Genomic DNA, 21553 nt, shown 5'->3' on the forward strand with positions numbered 1-21553 from the left:
ATCATGTCGTTTTATTCTAACATTCACCTGTGTTTAAACATGTAGATCTACTCAATCCATGCATTTATGTTGTCTTTTGAACCAGTACAAAATTCTTTGTCCTGCAAAATATCTAATACAGACGAGGCTTTCTCAGCATTGTTAGTAATCTAACTGACCTTTTGTTACAGCTGAAAAATTTGAGGTCCCTGAAACAAGTCATAGCTACACCTTAGCAGCTGATGTTGGGATACTGAGTAGAAACATCAAAATAGTAGGTGAAGATTACCCAGGTTGGGCCAAGGAATCTTTTGGTGCACGCGTCCTTATCAGCTCATTTACTGAAAACATGGTGACATTTAGAGGTTGGTACAAGTTTAAATCATATGTTCTGCATTAACTATGTGTATATTAGCAGTAAAGAATTGTGCTGCCAACACAAAGATACGAGGTTTGAATCTACCAACTAACTCCTCCATGGGAAAAAGATGGGTGATATCTTCCCATGCAATTTACTGCCTCTGAAAACTCTCCGGAGGGTCAGCTATGAGATGATTCTCAGCAACAACAGTCTCAGCAACAGCACAGTCTCCTCTAGTTTTAGGCAGTCTTCAATAATTCTCATTTTTCTTAATAGGACCAAATGGGAAAATAGCCATGAGATGGACTAAAGAGCTAAAACACTAACTTTTAATGAGATTTTGTAACATTGATGGGATTGATTTTATCTTCATACACTCTAAAAATTATCAGATTGGTCATCATTTTAGATTACAATTAGGCTAACCTCATACTCAAACAAAAATAAATTTTTTTAATAAGTAAAGGCTCTTCTGCTAGTTCTGTTTTATTTTAAGGGAAATTTCAAACATATACTCAGAAAAAAGAGAAAATCATATGACTCTAAAGTTCTCATCACAATCTTCGGGTAATTTATAGCTCCTCAGGTTAAATGTAGAATTTTATATATTCTGTTAGTGTAGACTCTAAAACAATATAGCTGAGATAGAAATGCAAATCCTCAGCAGAAGGTCAAGCCAAGTGAATCAGTCAAAGCCTTGATTTTAAAATATTCTAATCCTTTTGGTTCTTCTTGTTATGTGTTGTCGAGTTGGAACTGATGCTCCAGGGGTTTCAGAGGAAGTAAATCACATGGGAGTGGATTGTCCATCTCTCTCCCTTGGGGCAGTGGGTGAATTTGAACCTTCCACTTTTGGGTCAGCAGCGCAGCTCCTTTCTTCTAGGCCACCAGATTTCAAATGATAAGCAAAATTACCTGTTGTTGGTATTTAGAATCTTTTCATGTCAATGCTCAAGCTCTTCTGACAGGAATTAGATTTTAGCTTCTTCACCATCTAATATGACAAATCTATATTGTTATTTTCCTCTCTGAGACTTTATTCCCCCTAACCCTGGCTGGTTTTGTAGAAGCTGGTATTTGGATCCCACCATGTGAGTATTAGAAGCAAATTATCCCTTCTTGACTTGTACTCTTTTGGGTGGTTCTCACTTCTCAAAACTGACAGTTCCACTTTGCAACAGCCCTAATTTTAGGAAATCATCATATTGAGCAAACAACTCTCCATTATAACCCTTCCCTGTTGGTCCTAATTTACTAATAGAAGCATAGCCATGATCGTGATCCTGATAGAAGATTTCAGGCACTGTGTCAGGCTTTTAACATATATTCTCTCATTTAATCTTCCTAATACCATGATAAAAAAAAATACTGTCCCCTTTTAAAGATGAGGATCTAAATGGTCAATAAGATAAACTTTCTGTGGCCTTGAATACTAATCCATGTTTTTTTCTCACTTCAAATCTCTTCAGGATCCCCATAATAGCTTTTTTGTTTGTTTGTCTGCTACTGTCAATTATTTTGTGATGTGAATTAAGAAAACATAGAGATGATTTTTTGAGGGTTGAGGCTACATAGTGATAATCTCTTCTGTGTCTTCACCTTACTACTAATATATTCTCCACTATGAATCCACTAGCTGACTCATGGGTGCTCATACCGACTTCTATTATACAAAAGAAGAGCTCTTGTAGCTCTTTTCCAATCCATTCCATCCGTTTCTTAAAACCAGAAATAGCCTCAGCCGCTATTTTCTAATGCTGGAATTGTACTTCATTTTCCTCATCTAAGCAACCACAAAAAAAGGATAATAAAAGTTGATCATTCACAGGATGTTTTAAGAGAATTAAACCTCTTGTTGCCTGTTAAGTACTTAATGTAACACTTAGCACAAAGTAATCTCTCATGGATTACTGTTGCTGCAGTTACTAATCTATAAAACCAATTTGCTGCAATTACTAATCTGAAGAAAAAAAGAAGTAATTAATAAGATTTCTATGACGTTTTTTAACAACCTTGTGTGGATTTTCAGGAATTCCATATTTGTGTGTTCCCTCAGAGTGCTGGTATGATGTTGTTGTTAGATGCTGTTGAGTCGAATATGACTCATAGAGACCCTATGAACAAACGGTCTGAACCCTGTTCTATCCTGCACCATCCTCACACTTCCTGACACACCAGACCCATTGCAGCAGTCACCGTGTCAATCTGCATGTTTGAGGGTCTTTCCTTTGCTGACCCTCCCCCCTTCCCACCATCATATCTTTCTCCAAGGAATAGTTCCTTCTAACAACATAAGGAGAACACTGTTCTAAGTGATAAAGCACTTGTCTGTCAGTTTGCTGTACTGAGGTAACTAAAATCTGTGTCACTAGTGTGTCATATGCTGGTATGAGAGGAATAGGCAAATTAGAAATTGACTATCTAAAAGGAGGTTATTAGGGCATGAGGCGTGAAGTAGTTGCTTTATACACTTTCATGAATGTAGTTATTAAAATGATAGTAAGGGGGGAAACCCCACAATATACATGAATGAAATATAATGAAAGATTATATAAAACAGTGTACATGCATGAAACACAATGTGTTTGAATGATAAAAATATCAATCACTTTTTTAAAAAAAAGAATTATGTATTTGTGTCAGGATTTTGTTTTTCCTCTTCTTCCCATCCCCTAGGAAAAGCAAGAATAAGTAACGTTGAATTTTATCACAGTGGTCAAGAAGGCTTCAGGGATAGCACAGACCCAAGATATGCTGTGACATTTCTTAACCTAGGACAGGTTTGTTCTTAATTTTTAATTGTTGCACATATTCAAAATAAAATTTTTCTTTGCAATTTATTTTTTACCCAACTTTACTAAAACCCTACTTCAGAATAATCTAATTTAAAGAAACTTACCTGGATATATTTCCCATTAATCTTTTTTTGCCCTCACTCACAGCAGAAGTTGATTTAATCAATCTCATGAATTTAAGATTAGTGCAAGAAGTCAAGGAAAAGTAGCACTGATAAAAATAAAGTCATAGGAAAATGTATCAGCAGTTTCTTAAACTCCATTTGACATAAGCATAATTTTGCTTTATTTCACCATGAACTCAAAGTTTATGGAAATTTCTCATGTAGAAAAGATCTACTGAGAAAAATATTTCTTTTAAGGAAAGTAAACTGAGAATTTGTCAAGGTTTATCTTGTGAAAATCACTCAATTTATAGGAAAAGTATTTTTCTTTAAGTGCGTTTGAATTTTACTTTTAAATGTTCACTGAGTCCTAATGTTTTATAGGCTGAAGAACACAACTCATCGTATATTCGAGGCTGTGCTTTCCACCATGGCTTTGCCCCAGCAATTGGTGTGTTTGGGACTAATGGATTGGACATAGATGACAACATCATATACTTTACAGTGGGAGAAGGTAATATAAAAATATTGGAGCCCCAATCCCATTATCTTTCTAAAGCAATCTCATCTGTAAACGCTAGGGTTGGGCTGTACAATGGATATTTCTGCAGTGATGGAAATAAGTAATGCAGTCATGACTAAGCCATGAATGACTACTGTGCTCTTGAAATGTGGCTACTGTGACCGAGGGACTGAATTTCCCACTTTATTTGCATGTAATTTAACTTGTACTTAATTCCAGTTTATATAGCCATACTTGACTGCTAACTAAAAAGGTTGTAGTTCAAACCTACCAACTGCTTCATGGGAGAAGGATATGGCTGTCAGTGTCCATCAAGATTATAGGCTTTGTCATTTCCTCAAAAAGCTGAACATAGACATTTCATATGACCCAACTAGTCTACTGCTTGCAATATACCCCAAGAATATTAGAACTGAGGCACAAATGGAGGCACAAATACACACCAATGTTCAGAGCAGTGTTATTCACTATCACAAGAATATGGAAACAGCCCAAGTGTCCAACCACAACCAAATGGATTAAGAACGTATGGTACATTCTCATGGTGGAATACTACACAGCATACAAGAGCAATAATTTTATAAATCACTGCCTAACTTACGAGGGACTGGAAAGCATTATGCTAAGTGAACTCAATCCCATAAGGACAAATACTATATAAGACTATTATTGTAGAAATAGAAAGGTAACTAGTAAAATGTATATGAGGATCCAAGGGTGGGGGGGTAGGAGCAGAGGGGTGAGTATGGGCAGAGGGGTAATCACAGGGTCGCACAATCTGATGGGTAGAGGGAAGAGTGGGTAAAGGAAATGGAAAGATCCAATGTAAAAAAAAACCCCAATGTATATGAACTTTGTAAGTTAATCAGTATAAAATAAAATTCTTCTTTTTTAAAAAAGATTACAGCCTTCAAAACCCTATGACACAGTCCTACTCTATTCTCTAGGATCAGTATTGTGCTTGTCTATGGCTACCCTTGGACAGTGTACCCTTGGACATGGAATACTTATTACCTGATTCTGATTACATATGAGTTATTTAATAATAAATAACTTAAATTACTATTCTTTTTAAAATATTCTTCATGTATCATCAAAGGTTATTCACAAATAAAGGTTTTTGCTTTATAAAAATTATGTTCAACATGAGACATGTTAAGTTTTCTTGAATATCAGCATAAAACATAATGGAAACCTATTTCATGTACACAAAAATGATACATGCATTAAAATCTGAGGTACAGCCCACCACCCCACATAGTTCATAAGCACCCCAGGGGATTCTGATTCAGGGAGTATATTAAAGTGGTAGAGTTTCACTATCAAAGGTCATAGGAGTCACTCAAAAATCCAAAAAGATCCTTTTCGCAGTAAATCTAAAAATAAATAAATAAATAAGTACATACATAAATACATACATACATAAAATAAATTCCATGGAAAAAGTTATTCCTCATAGTGTCCATTAAAATTTACATCTGTTCTTTGGGGTTTTCTCTTTCTTCCTCTTTAGTTATTGCTTCCTTTTCTTTTCAACAGGAATAAGAATATGGGGTGATGCCAACAGAGTTAGAGGGAATTTGGTTTCACTTTCGGTTTGGCCAGGAACCTATCAGAACAGAAAAGATTCAAGTTCAACTCTCTGGCATGCTGCCATTGAGGTAGGAACACGTTCATATGTATAAATCACCTTCCTGCGGGTCATACTTTCTGCAGAGATTGGAAATCTCAAAATGTTACGGGAAATTATTTCTGTCATAGATAAAAATGGCTAAAATGAAGCAACAAAGGAGTGAGTGAACTTTCATAGAAGCAGAATCTCTGCTTGTTGGTGTCAGATGCCATGGGATCTTTTTTTCACTCATGGTGACTCTATCTGATGAAAGAGAATGGTTTCCTAAAATTTTCGTGGCTGTTGTCTTTATGGAAACAATTACCTTAATGTATCATATGTGAATAGGATAATCCTGTCAGATTTTCTTTCTATTGCTGCCCATGAAATTATTCTTTCTGCTTCTTCAATGTTATTCATCCCTTCAGAGTTCTGATAGCAGAATCACTCTGATACTAGTTGACAGTGACTTGCATTGATTACGTAACTCTCTGGATTTAGTTCTCTTAATCTTGTATAATTACTATGATAGACTAGCACTACCCAAACTAACACATTGCCATCAGGTTGGAACTGACTTATAGCTGACTCTTAAGTGAGGTTTCAGAGGCTGTAAATCACAGGAGAGGAGATTACCCATCTTTCTCCTGCCGATCAGCTAGTGGATTCCAGCTGCAAGCCTTTAGGTTGGCAGCACAAATCCTTATTCACTAGGCTACCAAAATTCCCGCTAATAGACTGGAAATACCTATAAAAACCAAGACTAAAACCTAACTTACACTGTCAATTCAATCTGACTTGTAGAGAGTCTCTCTCCATTTTGGAAGAAGCTGTAAATTGTTACAAGATTTGAACCATTGACCTTTTGCTTAGCAATGACCTGTTGCTCACTGTGTCACCAGTGCTTCATAGTGTAGACTCCATACAACAGACTTCAGAGTGTCTAAAATTCTAGAAAATTTCTCCTTCATCTAAAATGGTCACATTTCTGTCTTCAAGACTCCACTTAGCTAGTGTTAATGAAATTCTTCTTAGTTCCTGTGATATTGCTTCAATTGCTTCAGGTCTTTTTTAAATATGAAGTAACAACATTACAAGCAAGAAAACATGAAATGCTGCTTTTTGGTTTTATATTATTATTAACCTGTTCATACGAAAGAAAGGACATTTAATATAGGATTTCTCAACAATGAGATAAAAATTGAGTTTTTCATTGGTATTTGTGTGTATGTCCATGCCTTCATAATTACCTTAAAGTATAATTGAGAACTTGAAACTATTTATCTACTTAATGAAGTTAAAAAGAATTCTATTTCCATCTATTTATAGGTGTTAGAATATATTCAAATGTTAGTTCCAAATCCGTAACTTTAACTATAGCTTTTGCAAGAAAATTGTGTTTATTGTACATTTATGCATTCCATTTGACTATTTTTATCATAACCTTCTCAAATCATGGTATTTAGTGTGCTTCAAATGATTGAAACATTTGACTGTTTTGCTGATACCATGGGCAAGAACTAAGTCTTCTCTGCTCTATAAAAGGATCCTTGGTGGGGTAGCATGTTACTTGTTGGGCAGATAAACAAAAGGGAGGCAGTTCGAATCCATTAACTGCTTTGCAGCAAAAAAGATGGGCAGTCGCCTCCCATAACGATGTGCAGCCTCAGAAGCCCAAAGGGTTGTCTGCTTGAGTCCGAATCAACCTGACAGCAGTGGATTTGATTTGAGTTTCTTGCTCCATACTTTTACTTTCTATTGCTTTGGGGAGTTGGGTGCTGCAACCCCAAAGACACATGTTTTGAATCCACCAGCTGCCCTGGGGGAGAAGGATGGGCCACCTCTTCGCATGCAATTTACTGCCACTGAAAACCTATTGGAGGGCCAGCTATGAGCTGGTACTGACTTGATGGCACACAACAACATTAATACTTGGGCTTAGTTTATGAAGACAAATTTTCAGCAGCTACCTAACATTCATGTCAAGAAGACAAAGATTCTCACCACTGGACCAATTGGCAGCATCAGGATGGATGGCAAAGAGATTGAGATTGTTCACAGCTTCAGTTTGCTCGGCTCCACAGTCAACACTCTTGGCACCAGCAGTCAGGAAATCAAAAAGCATATCACGATGGGAAAGTCTACTGTTAGGGACCTCTCTCTAAAGTACTCAAAGCAACAGTGTCTCTCTGGAGACTAAAGTGCGCCTGATACAGGCCATGGTATTTGCAATTGCTTGTTATGCATCAGAGAGTTGGACAATGACTAGGGATGACAGAAGGAGAGTTGATGCCTTTGAGCTGTGGTGCTGGAGAAGAGTACTGAATGTACCATGGACTGCCAGGAAAACAAACAGATTCATCTTGGAGAGGATTAAACCAAGCAATTCCTTGGAGGCAAGGATTCTGGGGCTTTGTCTGACATACTTTGGACATGTTGTAAGGAGAGACAGGTCCTTGGAGAGGGTCATCAGCTGGGTAGAGTGGAGGGACAGCACAGGAGGGGAAGACCCTCTATGAGGTGGATTGATTCAGTGACTGGGGTAATTGGGATGGGTGTGTCAGAGGCAATGAGATTGGCACAGGATAGAGCAGGGTTTAGGGCTGTTGTACATAGGGTCGCTATGAGTCGCAAATGACTGGATGGCACATAACAACAACAACAACAACAACCTAACATTCATACTAACTTAGTGTTTCACTATAGCAGATATTACTTCTACTAACAAAGAGCTTTATTGAATCACATGGTCTTTTAATAAATCACATTGGTAATAGAGCATTAATCAATATTCTAAAAAAGAATGGTTAAAATACTCAAAACTTTGTCATAATACTCATATTTGGTCTGTTGTTTATAAATACTGAACTGTATCTAGTGGACTCTATGACTGAAATAAAAAGAAAAATTTTTTAAAGCTGCTTCCTTTATTTGTTAAGGCTAACAATTGAATTCTTTTTTTTTTAAATTATTAACTTTAATGAAAATTTACAGAGACTTTGGATTTCCATTCGTACATTGTTGCACTTTTCTCCCTGCCCACCCCTCCCATCCCCAGTACACTTTTTTCTTTGAAAAGTAAAAGAAAAATTCTTTCATTGTTTTACAATCCCTCCTCCCAGGTCATCTCCACTATGCAGTCTTCGTTCTGGACCCTTTTCATGACAAAAATACCTAATCACATATCCCTTTTAAACAGTTTTCTCCCTCATCTGTTTCAATGCAGTATTCATTATTTATCCCATCATTCTCAGTCTCCCCCAAATCCCAATGTCAGTCCTGTTTTACAACAGTGGCAATATACAGTATTTGTCCTTTTGTGACTGAGATATTTCACTCAGCATAATGTCTTTCAGGGTCATCCATTTTGAATACTATTTCATAAGTTTCTTGTTTTTCAATGCAGAATAGTATTCCATTGTGTGGATATACCACAGCTTCTCTATCCATTCTTTTGTTGATGGGCACTTAGGTTGTTTCCTTCTCCTTGCTATTGTGAACAAAGCCGAAATAAACATGGGTGTGCATATATCTGCTTGGATGTCAGTTATGGCCTCTTTGGGGTATATTCCCAGTAGTGGAATTGCTGGGTCAAATGATATCTCTATTTGCATAAAAATAAAATTTTTGATGCAGTCTTCTAACAAGGTTTGGTGCATGGTGTCTAGCAATCATTTTACACTAAGAACTAATAAATTTTATTTGAATTTTTTTTAATACTAATGTAGCTCTGGTGGCCTAATGGTAAGGAGTTGCACTGCCAATCTAGAAGCACACAGCTGAAACCTCCCAGCTGCTCCACAGAATAAAGATGGGCAGTTTCCTCTGGCACTGTATATAGTTTCCTCTGGCACTGTATATAGTCTCCTTGGCACTGTATATAGTCTCCAGAAACCTGCTGGAGGGTCAGCATAGGTTGGTTCCAACTTGCTGAGACATAACAAAAACAATAATGTAATTTTAGGGAGCTTGGTGGTAAGAAGTTGTTTGACAACTGCAAAGCACACAGTTAGACTTCACCAGTTGCTCCAAGAGAAAAAGATGAATGTTCTTCTCCCATGATATTTACTGTGTCTGAAAACCTACTAGAGGACCAGCTATGAGTTGGTTCTGACTGACGGTATATAACAACAGCAACAACAATAATGTAATACACTATGTGTAATAGATTGCAATATGGTGAATGATGACTTTTATTACCCTTTGTAACTGTCCTCATAATCAGAGATCTTCCTTTATTACATAGTTCTTCCATTATTCACCTAAATCTTTCTCCTTATCATTGTACTAGATCAACAGAGGGACCAATACAGTCTTACAGAATAACGTGGTTGCTGGGTTTGGAAGAGCAGGATACCGCATTGACGGTGAACCTTGTTCAAGTAAGTCTTTTAGAAAAGAATAATTAAAACGGTGATCGAAGTGGGGAGTTCTGGTGACCTAGTGAAAAGGAGTTGTACTGCCAATCCAAAGGCAGGTGGTTTGAGCCTACAAGGTGTTTTGCAGGAGAAAGATGGGCAGTCTCCTCCTGTGTGATTTACTGCTGCTGGTGGGCCAGCTATGGGTCAGTTCTGACTTGACAGCACTTAACAGCACAGGATATAAACTGTACATATTTGCCAAAAATCAATAACTTCTGGTTGCCAGTTCAGTTTGTGATGTTCTTTCCTCCTGGGTACTGGAAGAACTCAACAACCAAATTCTAGCAAGATATTATTTAGTCAAAAGAAAAATGGACAGGCTATTCATTATACTTTGTTTTTCAAGTTTATTATCCAAAACTCTAACAACAACTTTAGGCTTTGTTGGCTATTATTTGAACAGATCATACTACCTTTCACTTTTGGTAGATTGCTGAATCACTAAAATCACTGGTCTGTCTAAAATTAAGATTCTCTGTTCAAGGTTATTTACATTTCTCTGCAGCCCATCTAAGCATAGAAATGCATATATAGAGAGGGATGTACAATTCTTTTGTGTTTAAATTTAAAAGAAATAAATGATCACTATTTACATCTTAATTCTATTATTGTAAAAATAGAAGGATAATAAATCAGTAAATGCATGGGGTCCCAAGGAGAGAGCAGAGGAGTGAGGATGGGTAGGGTGAAGCCACAGGTTTGCATAATTTGGTGGGTGGAGGGAGGGGGTGAAGGAAATGGGAAGGATCCTTTGGGGACCTGAAAAGAAGGGTAATGATGGGCAAGGTCCAATGGTGATTAGTTTTATAAAACATTATGCATGGAAATGACTGTATGAAACACAGTAAGAATGAAAAACAATGTCAAACACAATGTATGCGAACTTTGTAAGCAAACCAATATTAAAAAAAAAAATTTAAAAACCCCAAACCAACCTGTTAGAATAAAAACGTCAACAGACATGAACAGAGAGTTTTGAGAACTTTCTTTCTAGCTGATAGTAAAATAGAGAAGTAACTGATCAGCTGTTCTCAAGGTTACTGGGCAGCAGGAACCTGGAACATGGTGGGTTGGAGGACAAGATGGAATAAGCCCTAGCAATATCAGCTAAAAGTACAGATGCCTTGATCTTCAACTCTACAGTCCCACTTATGGGAATCTAGTTAAGAGTTGATATAATTAACTGGACAAAAATGTATGGGTATCTAAAGCTGAAGTATTTGTTATGTCTAAATAGAGCAGCTTGAAAGCTGAGCCTTCACTCCTCCTTGAGGTTTTAACAAGTCTAGAATTCATGTGAAATTTTAAAACTACCTGTTACAACAGCAGACTCTCTATATTTCTTCTGGCCTTACTATATATTTTGAAGGAAATCTTTTCTTTATAGTCTGGCATATGGAGGATGCTGCATTCTATTCCCAGGGAGGGTGGAGTGTATGATTTCCACTATACTCGAACAGATGTTAAGACATGATAGGCTATGCCCAAGGGATCCTGAAACACAGCATTGTTGATGTCTTCTCCACAATGAACCCTAAGGAAAATGCGTGACTGAGAAGCAGTTTTAATAGCAAGTTTCTCAGAAAAACGTATCCCACATTGTCAACCTTCTACCAAATGACTGTACAGTTATTTTGAAAAACAAGGAAGAGACAAATTAGAAGAGTAAATAGTAAGAAAACCATAAATGACACAGTTAAAGCAAAGATTTCTTTAACTTGAACTAATACTGCTTTTTAAAATATATGATAGGACAAGATATATGCAACCTGTGCCTTTGTATTTCCCTTAAAGGCCCGTCAAGTCCCATGGAAAAGTGGTTTGGCAATGAAGCTCATGGAGGTTTGTATGGTGTCTATATGAACCAAGACGGCCTTCCTGGATGCTCTCTTATTCAGGGATTTACCATCTGGACATGCTGGGATTATGGTATTTATTTTCAGGTAAATGTAATTTATGATTATGGTAGTTGTAATGATCTTTCATGATACTATATAACCGACAAATTGTCTTACAGACCTCAGAGAGTGTACACATCTATAATGTGACCCTAGTTGACAATGGAATGGCCATTTTTCCAATAATTTATCTGCCGACTGCTGTGTCTCACAAAATTTCCAGTAAAAAAGTACAAGTTAAGGTAAGACATAATATCACCTTACTAAGGTCAACGATTAACTCCGAGCCTGTAAAATTATTGATGAATTAATAAGAATGACCTCCTTGACTTATACTCCTGACTAGTCCACACCTTCCTGCCTTTAATCTTATTGCCCTGGGCCTAGATGCTTTTCATTCTTCTATCTTCATCTTACTCTCTTGCAACAGTTAAGTTATATTTCACATCCTGTATGCAACCTTCCCTCAACTTGTATAGATGGTACTGACACTTCCTTCACTTTTGATCCTACTGTAAGGACTTCATCTATAAGGGGCCGCACTGTTAATTCAAAGGTCATGACTCTCTGGCAGTTTAAATTCAACAACTGCTCCAAGGGGGAATCATGGACAGTTTCCTCCTGTGAAATTTATATCCTTGGAAACCTAATGAAGGGTCACCTGTGAGTCTGTTCCATATGGACAGCAATGAGTTTTGAGAACAGGTGGTCAAGACAAAGGTTTCTCCACAACAGTCCATAAAACTCTTTAAAAAAAAATTGTGTGTGTACCGTCAAATCGGATCTGACTGGTACAGGAGGAGATTGCCCCTCCTTCTCCAGCAGCAAACACCATCACCAACCTAAAGACTGGTAGTTTAAATCTGCACAGCTATGCTCTGGAAGAAAGGCCAGACAGTGCTTCTATAAACATTACAACCAAGAAACCCAATGGAGAAATTCTACTGTCTAACACTTGGGTTTACCATGATTCAGAAATTACTCTAAGGCACCAGGTTTGGCTTGGGTTGGTACCCCAGATGTATTTGTCATAGAAACATAACATCATTCTATATAATAACATGTCTGTAATCTTCCATCTTGAGTGTCTTTCCAGTAAGGGCAAAAATCGTCTTTGTGTAATGAATGATCCACTTCTAGATACTAGTAGTCATCTATGACAGTGAAATCTGGCATTATTTCTTATTACGTTTTTACTTAGAAGTAACTATTATTCAAGTTACTACTGTATGACTTCTTTTTTAATAGACATCATTAATTGTTGGGAGCAGCCCTGCATTTAATTGCTCAGACGTCCTGACAAATGATGACATGAACATTGAGCTTACTGCTGCCCATCGAAGTACAAGGCCTCTATCAGGTGAAAATTGTACAAACTTTAATTTTGACTTCATATAAAATGATATTCAAACTTCATTACAATCTTTTTTCCCCCCTTCTGTGAAAGGTGGGAGAAGTGGGATTTGCTGGCCAACTTTTGCTTCAGCACACAACATGGCACCCCGAAAACCCCATGCGGGGATCATGAGTTACAATGCAATCAGCGGTCTTATGGAGATCACAGGCAAGTTTAAATATAGCCTTTGTTTAATTAAGCTCTGAAAAGAATTGTTGTTATTGTTGTTGATTGCTGTTGAGTTGAACACAAACTCATAGGGACTCTATGAGCAAAAGCCCTAATGCCTTTCTATAACTATCATAGTTTCTCCAAATTCATAGAGTTTCCAGAGGCATGTGGTTTAGGAAGTGGATGCCACTCCTACTTCCAAACCTGTCCTACAACTGGGAGCTCCACCAAACACTGTCCACATTGGGAAACCATTATAGTATTTGATATCCTAATCACACAAAGTTCAGCATCACAGCAAAACCCAGATTACTTCAGTACAGCAAATTGACCAGGAGTGATGTACAAAGTAGAAGAATGTTCTTCCAAAATCTAACTGCACTAGTCTCACTTAGCTTAAGTGTCAAGTGACTCATAGCGACTCTATGAACAAAAGACCTGAACTCTGTTCTATAATTAGCATCTTTTCTTTATCTAAAAAGAGTAGAATACAGAATAGAATAATGCCTGGAGAAAATCTTCCTTCCAGGATCATTTTGAGCAGTATTTCCTCAAATAAAATCCAATACATTTGAAACTTAAATTTTGACAAATGACCTGAAGTCCTCAGAATGTGGAAACTATGTTCATCATCTTTCAATCAGGATGATGGCCTTAGAGAAAACCATTTAACCAGCAATAGAGGTTTTAGTTCCTGTATGGCTTTTAATAAAAGTATGTCTGGAATACTAGAAATAAGCACATAGCCCATAGGAGAGGGCTAGAGAAATGGTTGCTGAGCAAGGGAAAACAGATCACTTGATCCCTCTAAGGGTTCTGAAGTATAAATATCACCACTGGGTTGATTCCCCACTCGGTGGGAAATCTGGTCTTTCCTATTCCCTCGGTACTCACAGGAGTTGCTGACACCCAGCGTTTTAAGCCTCGTGTTATAAGAGAATGCCCTCAACTCCATACTTCCTTCCCCTTCGTTCAGCAGCATCAAAACTCATCAATATAGGATATATTCTCCTACTTGCTGCCAGTACATTTTTGTAAAGTTCTTCGCTCATGTGATGTATAATTTCTCCCTTTTGGCCTCACAATATTTTTCTGTGCAAAGAGGAAAAGAAGGTAATCATATTTCATTAATTTGAGTTAACAGATCACCCCAACATTCTGAAACTTTAAGAATCTCCTGACTAGCTCATGATTCCATGAGTTGACAGTCTGCTCAGCTGGGTGGACTTATGCTCCTGTCACTTGGACATATTCCTTAAATCACTGTCAGTTTCCAGGGTGGCTGGGAGCTGGCTGGCCCAGGACAGCCTCACTCCCATGTCGTTAGGTGATACCTGCTAATGATTAGCAGTGAGTTTGTGGACTTGTATTACGAAGGTGATTAATCTCCATGTCTCCAGCTGTGTTACTCAAGTTTATCCACATGCTGCCCTTGTTGTTATTGTTGTTAGGTGTTGTTGAGTCGAGTAAAACTCATAGTGACCCTATGAGCAACAGATCTGAATCCTCTCCCATCCTGTGTTATCTTCACCATCTCGGATACACTTGAGCCCTTTGCTGCAATCCATCTCATTGGGGGTGTTCCTATCTTTCTCTGACCCTCCACTTTGCCAAGCATAATGTCCTTTTCCAAAGACCAGCTTCTCCTAGCAACATGTCTAGAAGTCACTTTATTCGCAAGAGCACCAAGAGAGAAGGGGAGCTAATGTGCAATTGGCTTTTCAGATCTTTGTTAATGTCTTACTTACTCATGTCCCACTGGGTATATAAGAGAGGGCCACTCAATGGTGCGGACATAGATGGTCAATGGTCAATGACAATAAGTGGTAAACTGACTAATGTATTAGAACAGAGATTTGCCCATCTCTTTAAGTAAGAGAGCAAAGTTGAATGTAGTGTCAAAGCATATGTTTGGTGAAATATGCATAAAATAAATCTGATCCTACCAATTTTTCCTTTAGTAAATATTTTTTGGTTATTTATGTCTTAGGTTTAACTTTTGTTGGATTTAAGAATATTTGTTCAGGTGAAACGAATGTAATATTCATTACTAACCCTTTAAATGAGGACTTACAACATCCAATTCATGTGAAGACCATACAGCTGGTTGATACTACTGAACAATCAAAAATATTTATACATCGGCCTGATATAAGGTATTGATTTTTTTTTCTCTGTTTCTATATTTTTTCCATTTTCTCTAGAAATAGGAGAAAGTTGCTATATTAAAGTCACTTCTAATCTCTATCAAAATTAATCAGCACTATGGAAATTAGTCTACTGAAAAATGGAAATGTAAATTTCCTCGGTTGTGTTTAAGAAATTGGGCCTTAATATGTCCACTTTGTCACACTAGTCTTTTCCTACATGTCTCAGTGATATCATGAAGCACATAGAGAAGGAGTCAGACGTATGTTCTCCGATGGAGTCTTTTCATTAGTTGTTATTAGGAGGCAAAAGACTTCACATTTTTTTCCTTTTCTTACCTCTTCAGTTACCAGGTACTTTCTAATCATATTGTCACATGCACTCTCACATGTGCTTGGAAATTAAATGTCAGTCATTATAATCACTGTCATTGTGAATATGCAGAAACTTAGAACAGTGATTTATTGTTTCTGATCAGTTGGTATCAGAGTATTTCTAAAGCTCATCACTTAGAATCTAAGTCCTAGGAATATAGAAAGTAACTGCTGCTTTTCCTCAGGGGCACAGACCATGAATTTAGATATCAAAGAATACAGAAATGAAGTAGCCGGACAGTCTGTGCCCCTATTCCCAAATGGGAAGCCCACAAATAAAAATGACCATCTCTTTATAAAAAAAAAAAGATCACCATTGGACTATGCCCCCCATTACCCTGTCTTTTGTGATCTTTGCTGGATTTCTTTCATTTCTTTTACCCACTCCCTCCACCCACCAAATTGTGCAACCCTGTGATTTCATCCCTGCCCATCCCCAACCTTCTGTACCCATCCCTTACCTCCTTGGATCCCCATATATGTTTTAATAGTTATCCTTCTATTTTTACAATTAAAAATATATTTAAAAAAATATTTAAAGGAAAACAAATATTTTATTAGAGATCTTGGTCATTTCAGTATAAGAGAGGAAGGCAAGGAATAAAACCATTAATGTAAATACTTATCTCTTCAAAGAGATATAGAATTTCATAAATGGTTTGACATGGTCTCACTTTATTTTGATAACAGTACAATATCTAATAATTGTTAAGCTGCAGATTCATTAGAGTTTCTCTCCACTAGAAAGCTATTAGTTTTCATTTCATTGTTTCAATATAGAATTTTAAAACTTTAGAACATGAAAAAACAAATACTATCTTTTCAAAGATACATTATTTTTTGTTTGTTTTTTTTTTTAATTCTGTGCTTAGTGGTTTCTCTCCCAGCATCTCTTCATCAGGCACTGTGCCCATTCCCCAAATCTAAGCATTAACAAACAACTCCTCACAGTCCCCCTTCCGAGCCAGGGTTGTATCTATTTACACATCCACACAAAGATCTCCATGGATAGATAGTAGTCTGCATTGGGTGATGAGGTTGGTAAAGGAAAGGACTGAACTTTTAATATACATTATGTATAGTGAGCATATAATATTTATATATATTTTTCCAAACCCATGAAAAGAGAAAGAAAGAATAATAAAGACTTTCTGTCAAAATAAGCATCCATGTGCTCTAGAGGGCAATGTCAGCACACTGTGAGCAATGCACAAAAATGAAATCTACCCTTCAACACAATATGGATTATCTAGATGGAATTCTAATTTTGTGTCCCATAGGTATAACGTGTCCTTTTGAAATGTTAATGAATTCATAATAATAGACCAAATCAACACAATGGAAAACCAGACCTCATTATAATAATAATTATACATGCTACTTGGTCCCACCTTGAATCTTTTCTGAAATGACAGGATTCAATCAATCAACTTTTTTCATACCCTATTATCAAATATTCAAATATATTCAAATTTTCCCTCTAAAAAGCAGAAAGAGGAATATTAAATCTAGGCATTCACTTGTCTCCCCTTTTCTCCACAGTAAAGTGAACCCCTCTGATTGTGTGGACATGGTTTGTGATGCCAAAAGGAAATCTTTGCTTAGAGACATGGATGGCTCCTTTCTGGGGAGCTCTGGTTCAGTGATTCCTCAGGCTGAATATGAATGGAATGGAAACAGTCAACTTGGACTCGGAGATTACAGAATTCCCAAAGTAATGCTCACATTCCCTAATGGAAGTAGAATTCCTGTTACTGACAAAGCCCCTTACAAAGGTTTGTTGGATTTTATTCTGTTGTTAGGGTTCAACTTTGTCAAACAAAGTCTATCTTTTCATTAATTGAAGTATTCAACCAATAAGTACATTTCCTATTGATCTTCTTTATAAAGAAAAAAGTAATACCTAGATATTTGGTGAAGAGATTCCTATTTGTTTCTAAATATATACACATGTATAATTCTAGGAATTGTTAGAGATGCTACCTGTAAATACATTCCAGAGTGGCAAAGCTATCGCTGCCTGGGGATGGAGTATGCAATGATGGTGATTGAAAGCCTAGATTCTGACTCAGAAACACGAAGGCTCTCACCAGTGGCTATAGTGAGTGATGGCTATGTTGATCTCATTAACGGTAAGTTGTCAATGAAAATGTATTAGAGTTACACAAAGCATCCACTCTCAATTAAATGCATAGAGCCATCTCACAAGTTATTTTCCACATAAGTCTGTCAAACATCAGAACTTTCTTTGTCTTCCATTGTCAGAAAGATTTCTGTGTGGAGAAGTCATGACTCCATGGCAGTCCTCCATTGTGGACACTCAGGTCAGCTCTTCCTAATTGACCACTAGAAGAAAAGGAGTGGGGTGAGGAGATGCGATCTTGGAGTGATTGCTCTTCCTATCCAGTTTGATTATATGTCATTTGTATTTTGGAGGGGGGAATAAAGAAATTGAGATGAGGATCTCCAAAGAAAGAAAATTTGCCTTAATATAGATTTTTCTTAAAAATTAACAATGTGATGTGTGGATTATTTGAGACAGCTGTTTTCTAGTCTATTAATTTTTCACTCTGAAGCATCTTGAGAAGATATATCTTGAAAACAATGTGCTTTTTCTCATCTCCATTTAACTGAGAGGAATTGTTTGATAAGCCCTACGCGTCTACATTCCTTCAATTTCTGTTCCAAGTGGTTCTAGTCATGGTCTCTATAAAGGATGCAGGTCAATTTAAACTTTTTAAGTGAGTAAAAGTTACTGAAAACGTAGGCCAGTGATGCATTATATATCCTTCAAATGGCCTTGGGAGCTCAAAGAATAGTCCCTGAGCTGACTTAGGGTTTCTTATGTGTCAAAAGGTCACATGCCCTGGATCAGATAGATTTCTGTATCCTGGTAGTACCATAAATGTTCTAAGAAATTCTACGATTTATCAAAATAAGCAGTATCTCATAAAATTGTTGTTTTTGTTATGTGCTAACGAGTTGTCTGCGACTAATAGCGCCCTTATGTACAAGAGCTCTGAACTCTGACCTATCCTGAGCCAGGCTTACTGACTCAAACACACCTACCCTTATTATCTCAGTTACTATATTTCATTCTGAGTTTTCCTCTCCTGCACTGTCCCTCCACCTTTATTCATGATGTGCTTCTCGATGATTTGGTCCCTCCCGGCCACATATCTAAAGTATATGAGATGGAGCTTCAAAATCCTTGCCTCCATGGAGAAACTTGGTTTCACCCTCTCCAATACAGACCTGCTTGTTCTCTTGGCAGTCCATGGTGTACGTTCGATACTCTTCTCCAGTACCATGACTCAAAGGTATCAATTCTTCTTCTGTCATCCTTAGTCATTGTCCAGCTCTCTGATGTAGCAAGTAATTGTAAAGACCGTGGCCTGGATCAGGCACACCTTAGTCTCATAAAATTAGAGATACTTAAAAATTTTAAAGGAACGTAGAATGAACCAAATTAGGATATCCCAGATTCTGAAGCTGTAAAGGCCCTCCCACATCTCCCACCCCAGCATACAATCTGCCAGCTTTCTGTGACCTGCTATCAGCTGACTTTAAATGCCGCCTTTCAGAACCTGCTAAGCAGAAAGATCATGACAAGAAATCCTCCAGCAGTCAGTGAATAACTGAGACATTTTAAAAATTGTCCTGTGATATATGGTGGAGAAAGATTCCATGATATTTATTTTGACATTCTCTTTCCTGGCACTCAGTATACGTTTTCTATCTTCAAACTGACATAAAGTTTATCTTTGAAATTTTAAAAATGATTGTCAATTTAAAGAAAACATGAAGGTGTTAGAATAGTCAATGAAGTTCAGAATGTGCTGCAGCAGATGGAGAAAAAGTCCCAAGATGGAAGTTACTGAATATTAACAGGAGCTGTGGTAGCCTAGTCAGTAGAGAGTCGCATTGCCAATACAAATGCTGGTGGTTCAAAGCCAGCAGCTGCTCCTTGGGAGAAGTTTGGGAAGTCTCCTCCCATATGATTCACAGCTTTTGAAAACCTGCGAGAGGGTCATTTGGTCCTGACTAGACAGTGCAATGTTCTAAGAAATTCGATGATTTATCAAAATAAGCAATATCCCATAAACTGTTGTTGTTTTTGTATGTGCCATCGAGTTGCCCATGACTCATAGAGACCTTAGGTACAATAGTTCTGAACTCTGTCCTATCCTGAGCTAGTCTCCCTGAGTCGGACATACCTACCCTTATTATTTCAGTTACTATGTCAATTTATCTCATCCTGGGTCTCCCTCTCCTGCACTGTACCTCCACCCTTAAGCATGATGTCCTTCCCCATGGTTTCAGTGAGTGAATGACTAACACTTCAGTTTAAATCTTCATACTCTATCTTCCAAATAAAACTTTCAGCATTATAAATTTTTCATTTTCTACCTGTTGTTGTTGTTGTTGTTGTTATGTGCCGTCGAGTTGCCTGCGACTCATAGCGACCCTATGTACAACAGCCCTAAACTCCGCTCTGTCCTGTGCCAATCCCACTGTCTCCGACACTTCCATCCCAATTATCCCAGTCACTGAATCAATCCACCTCATAGAGGGCCTTCCTCTCCTGCGCTGTCCCTCCACCCTCCCAAGCATGATGTCCCTCTCTAAGGACCGGTCTCTCCTCACAACATGTCCAAAATATGTTAGACAGAGCCTCAGAATCCTTGCCTCCAAGGAGCCACCCAGTTTAACCCTCTCCAGGACAAATCTGTTTGTTTTCCTAGCAGTCCATGGTATTCTCAATACTCTTCTCCAGCACCACATCTCAAAGGCATCAATTCTCCTTCTATCCTCCTTGGTCATTGTCCAACTCTCTGATGCATAACAAGTGATTGCGAAGACCATGGCCTGTATCAAATGCACCTTAGTCTCCAGAGAGACACCATTGCTATTCAGTACTTTGGAGAGGTCCCTAACAGCAGACTTTCCCATGGCAATGCGCCTTTTAATTTCCTGGCTGCTGGTGCCAAGACTGTTGAACTATGGAGCCAAGCAAACTAAAGCTGTGTACAATCTCAATCTCTTCACCATCCATCCTGATGCTGCCAATTGGTCCAGTGGTGAGAATCTTTGTCTTCTTAACATTGAACCTCAATCTATATTGTAGGCTGCAGTCCTTGACGCTCTGCAGCAGGCGCTTCAGGTTCTCTTCAGTTTCAGCAAGCAGAGTTGTGTCATCCGCATAACACAGATTGTTGATAAATCGTCCACCAATCTTGACCCCACATTTCTCCTCATAGAGCCCAGCCTCCTGGATAATCTGTTCTGCATATAGGTTGAAAAGGTATGGAGATAGGATGCATCCCTGGCGTACACCCTTCCCAATTTTGAACCCTGCAGTGTTCCCTTGCTCTGTTCTGATGACTGCCTCTTGGTCCAAGTATAAGTTTCGCATTAGAACGATCAAGTGTTCTGCTTTTTAAATTTCCAAAACCAACCAAGAAGGTATATTTTTTAAATAGAATGTTTATTGTGCATGATACAGCAAAAGTTAGTTTTTTAATGAGCTTTAGGAATATATATTGATTTAAAACGCAACTGAAGATCAATTATAAATATTGATAATACTTCCAAGTAAGCTAGGACGTTCAGCAAAGCTAATGAATAAATATCTCAATAAAATTTATCATTCCATATTTTATACTCTGCGGGGGTCTTTGGACATGTAGTGAGGAGAGACCGGTCCTTGGAGAGGGACATCATGCTTGGGAGGGTGGAGGGACGGCGCAGGAGAGGAAGGCCCTCTATGA

General features: G+C 37.8%; 1 protein-coding gene across 1 annotated transcript in view; it reads left to right on the forward strand.

Annotated features, from left to right (window-relative positions):
* PKHD1L1 (polycystic kidney and hepatic disease 1 (autosomal recessive)-like 1) overlaps nt 1–21553 on the forward strand; it is a 184076-nt gene that overhangs the window by 142903 nt on the left and 19620 nt on the right. The window contains exons 59-70 of the mRNA XM_006892350.1: nt 171–344; nt 3017–3120; nt 3624–3753; nt 5302–5423; nt 9666–9756; nt 11590–11738; nt 11813–11935; nt 12942–13053; nt 13141–13257; nt 15251–15416; nt 17325–17557; nt 17747–17914. Coding sequence (XP_006892412.1) covers nt 171–344; nt 3017–3120; nt 3624–3753; nt 5302–5423; nt 9666–9756; nt 11590–11738; nt 11813–11935; nt 12942–13053; nt 13141–13257; nt 15251–15416; nt 17325–17557; nt 17747–17914 — 1689 coding nt within the window. The remainder of the gene's footprint in view (nt 1–170; nt 345–3016; nt 3121–3623; nt 3754–5301; nt 5424–9665; nt 9757–11589; nt 11739–11812; nt 11936–12941; nt 13054–13140; nt 13258–15250; nt 15417–17324; nt 17558–17746; nt 17915–21553) is intronic.

Source organism: Elephantulus edwardii, unplaced genomic scaffold, assembly GCF_000299155.1.
Source record: "Elephantulus edwardii isolate Elephantulus edwardi_28Jun2011 unplaced genomic scaffold, EleEdw1.0 scaffold00114, whole genome shotgun sequence".
Taxonomy (NCBI): domain Eukaryota; kingdom Metazoa; phylum Chordata; class Mammalia; order Macroscelidea; family Macroscelididae; genus Elephantulus; species Elephantulus edwardii.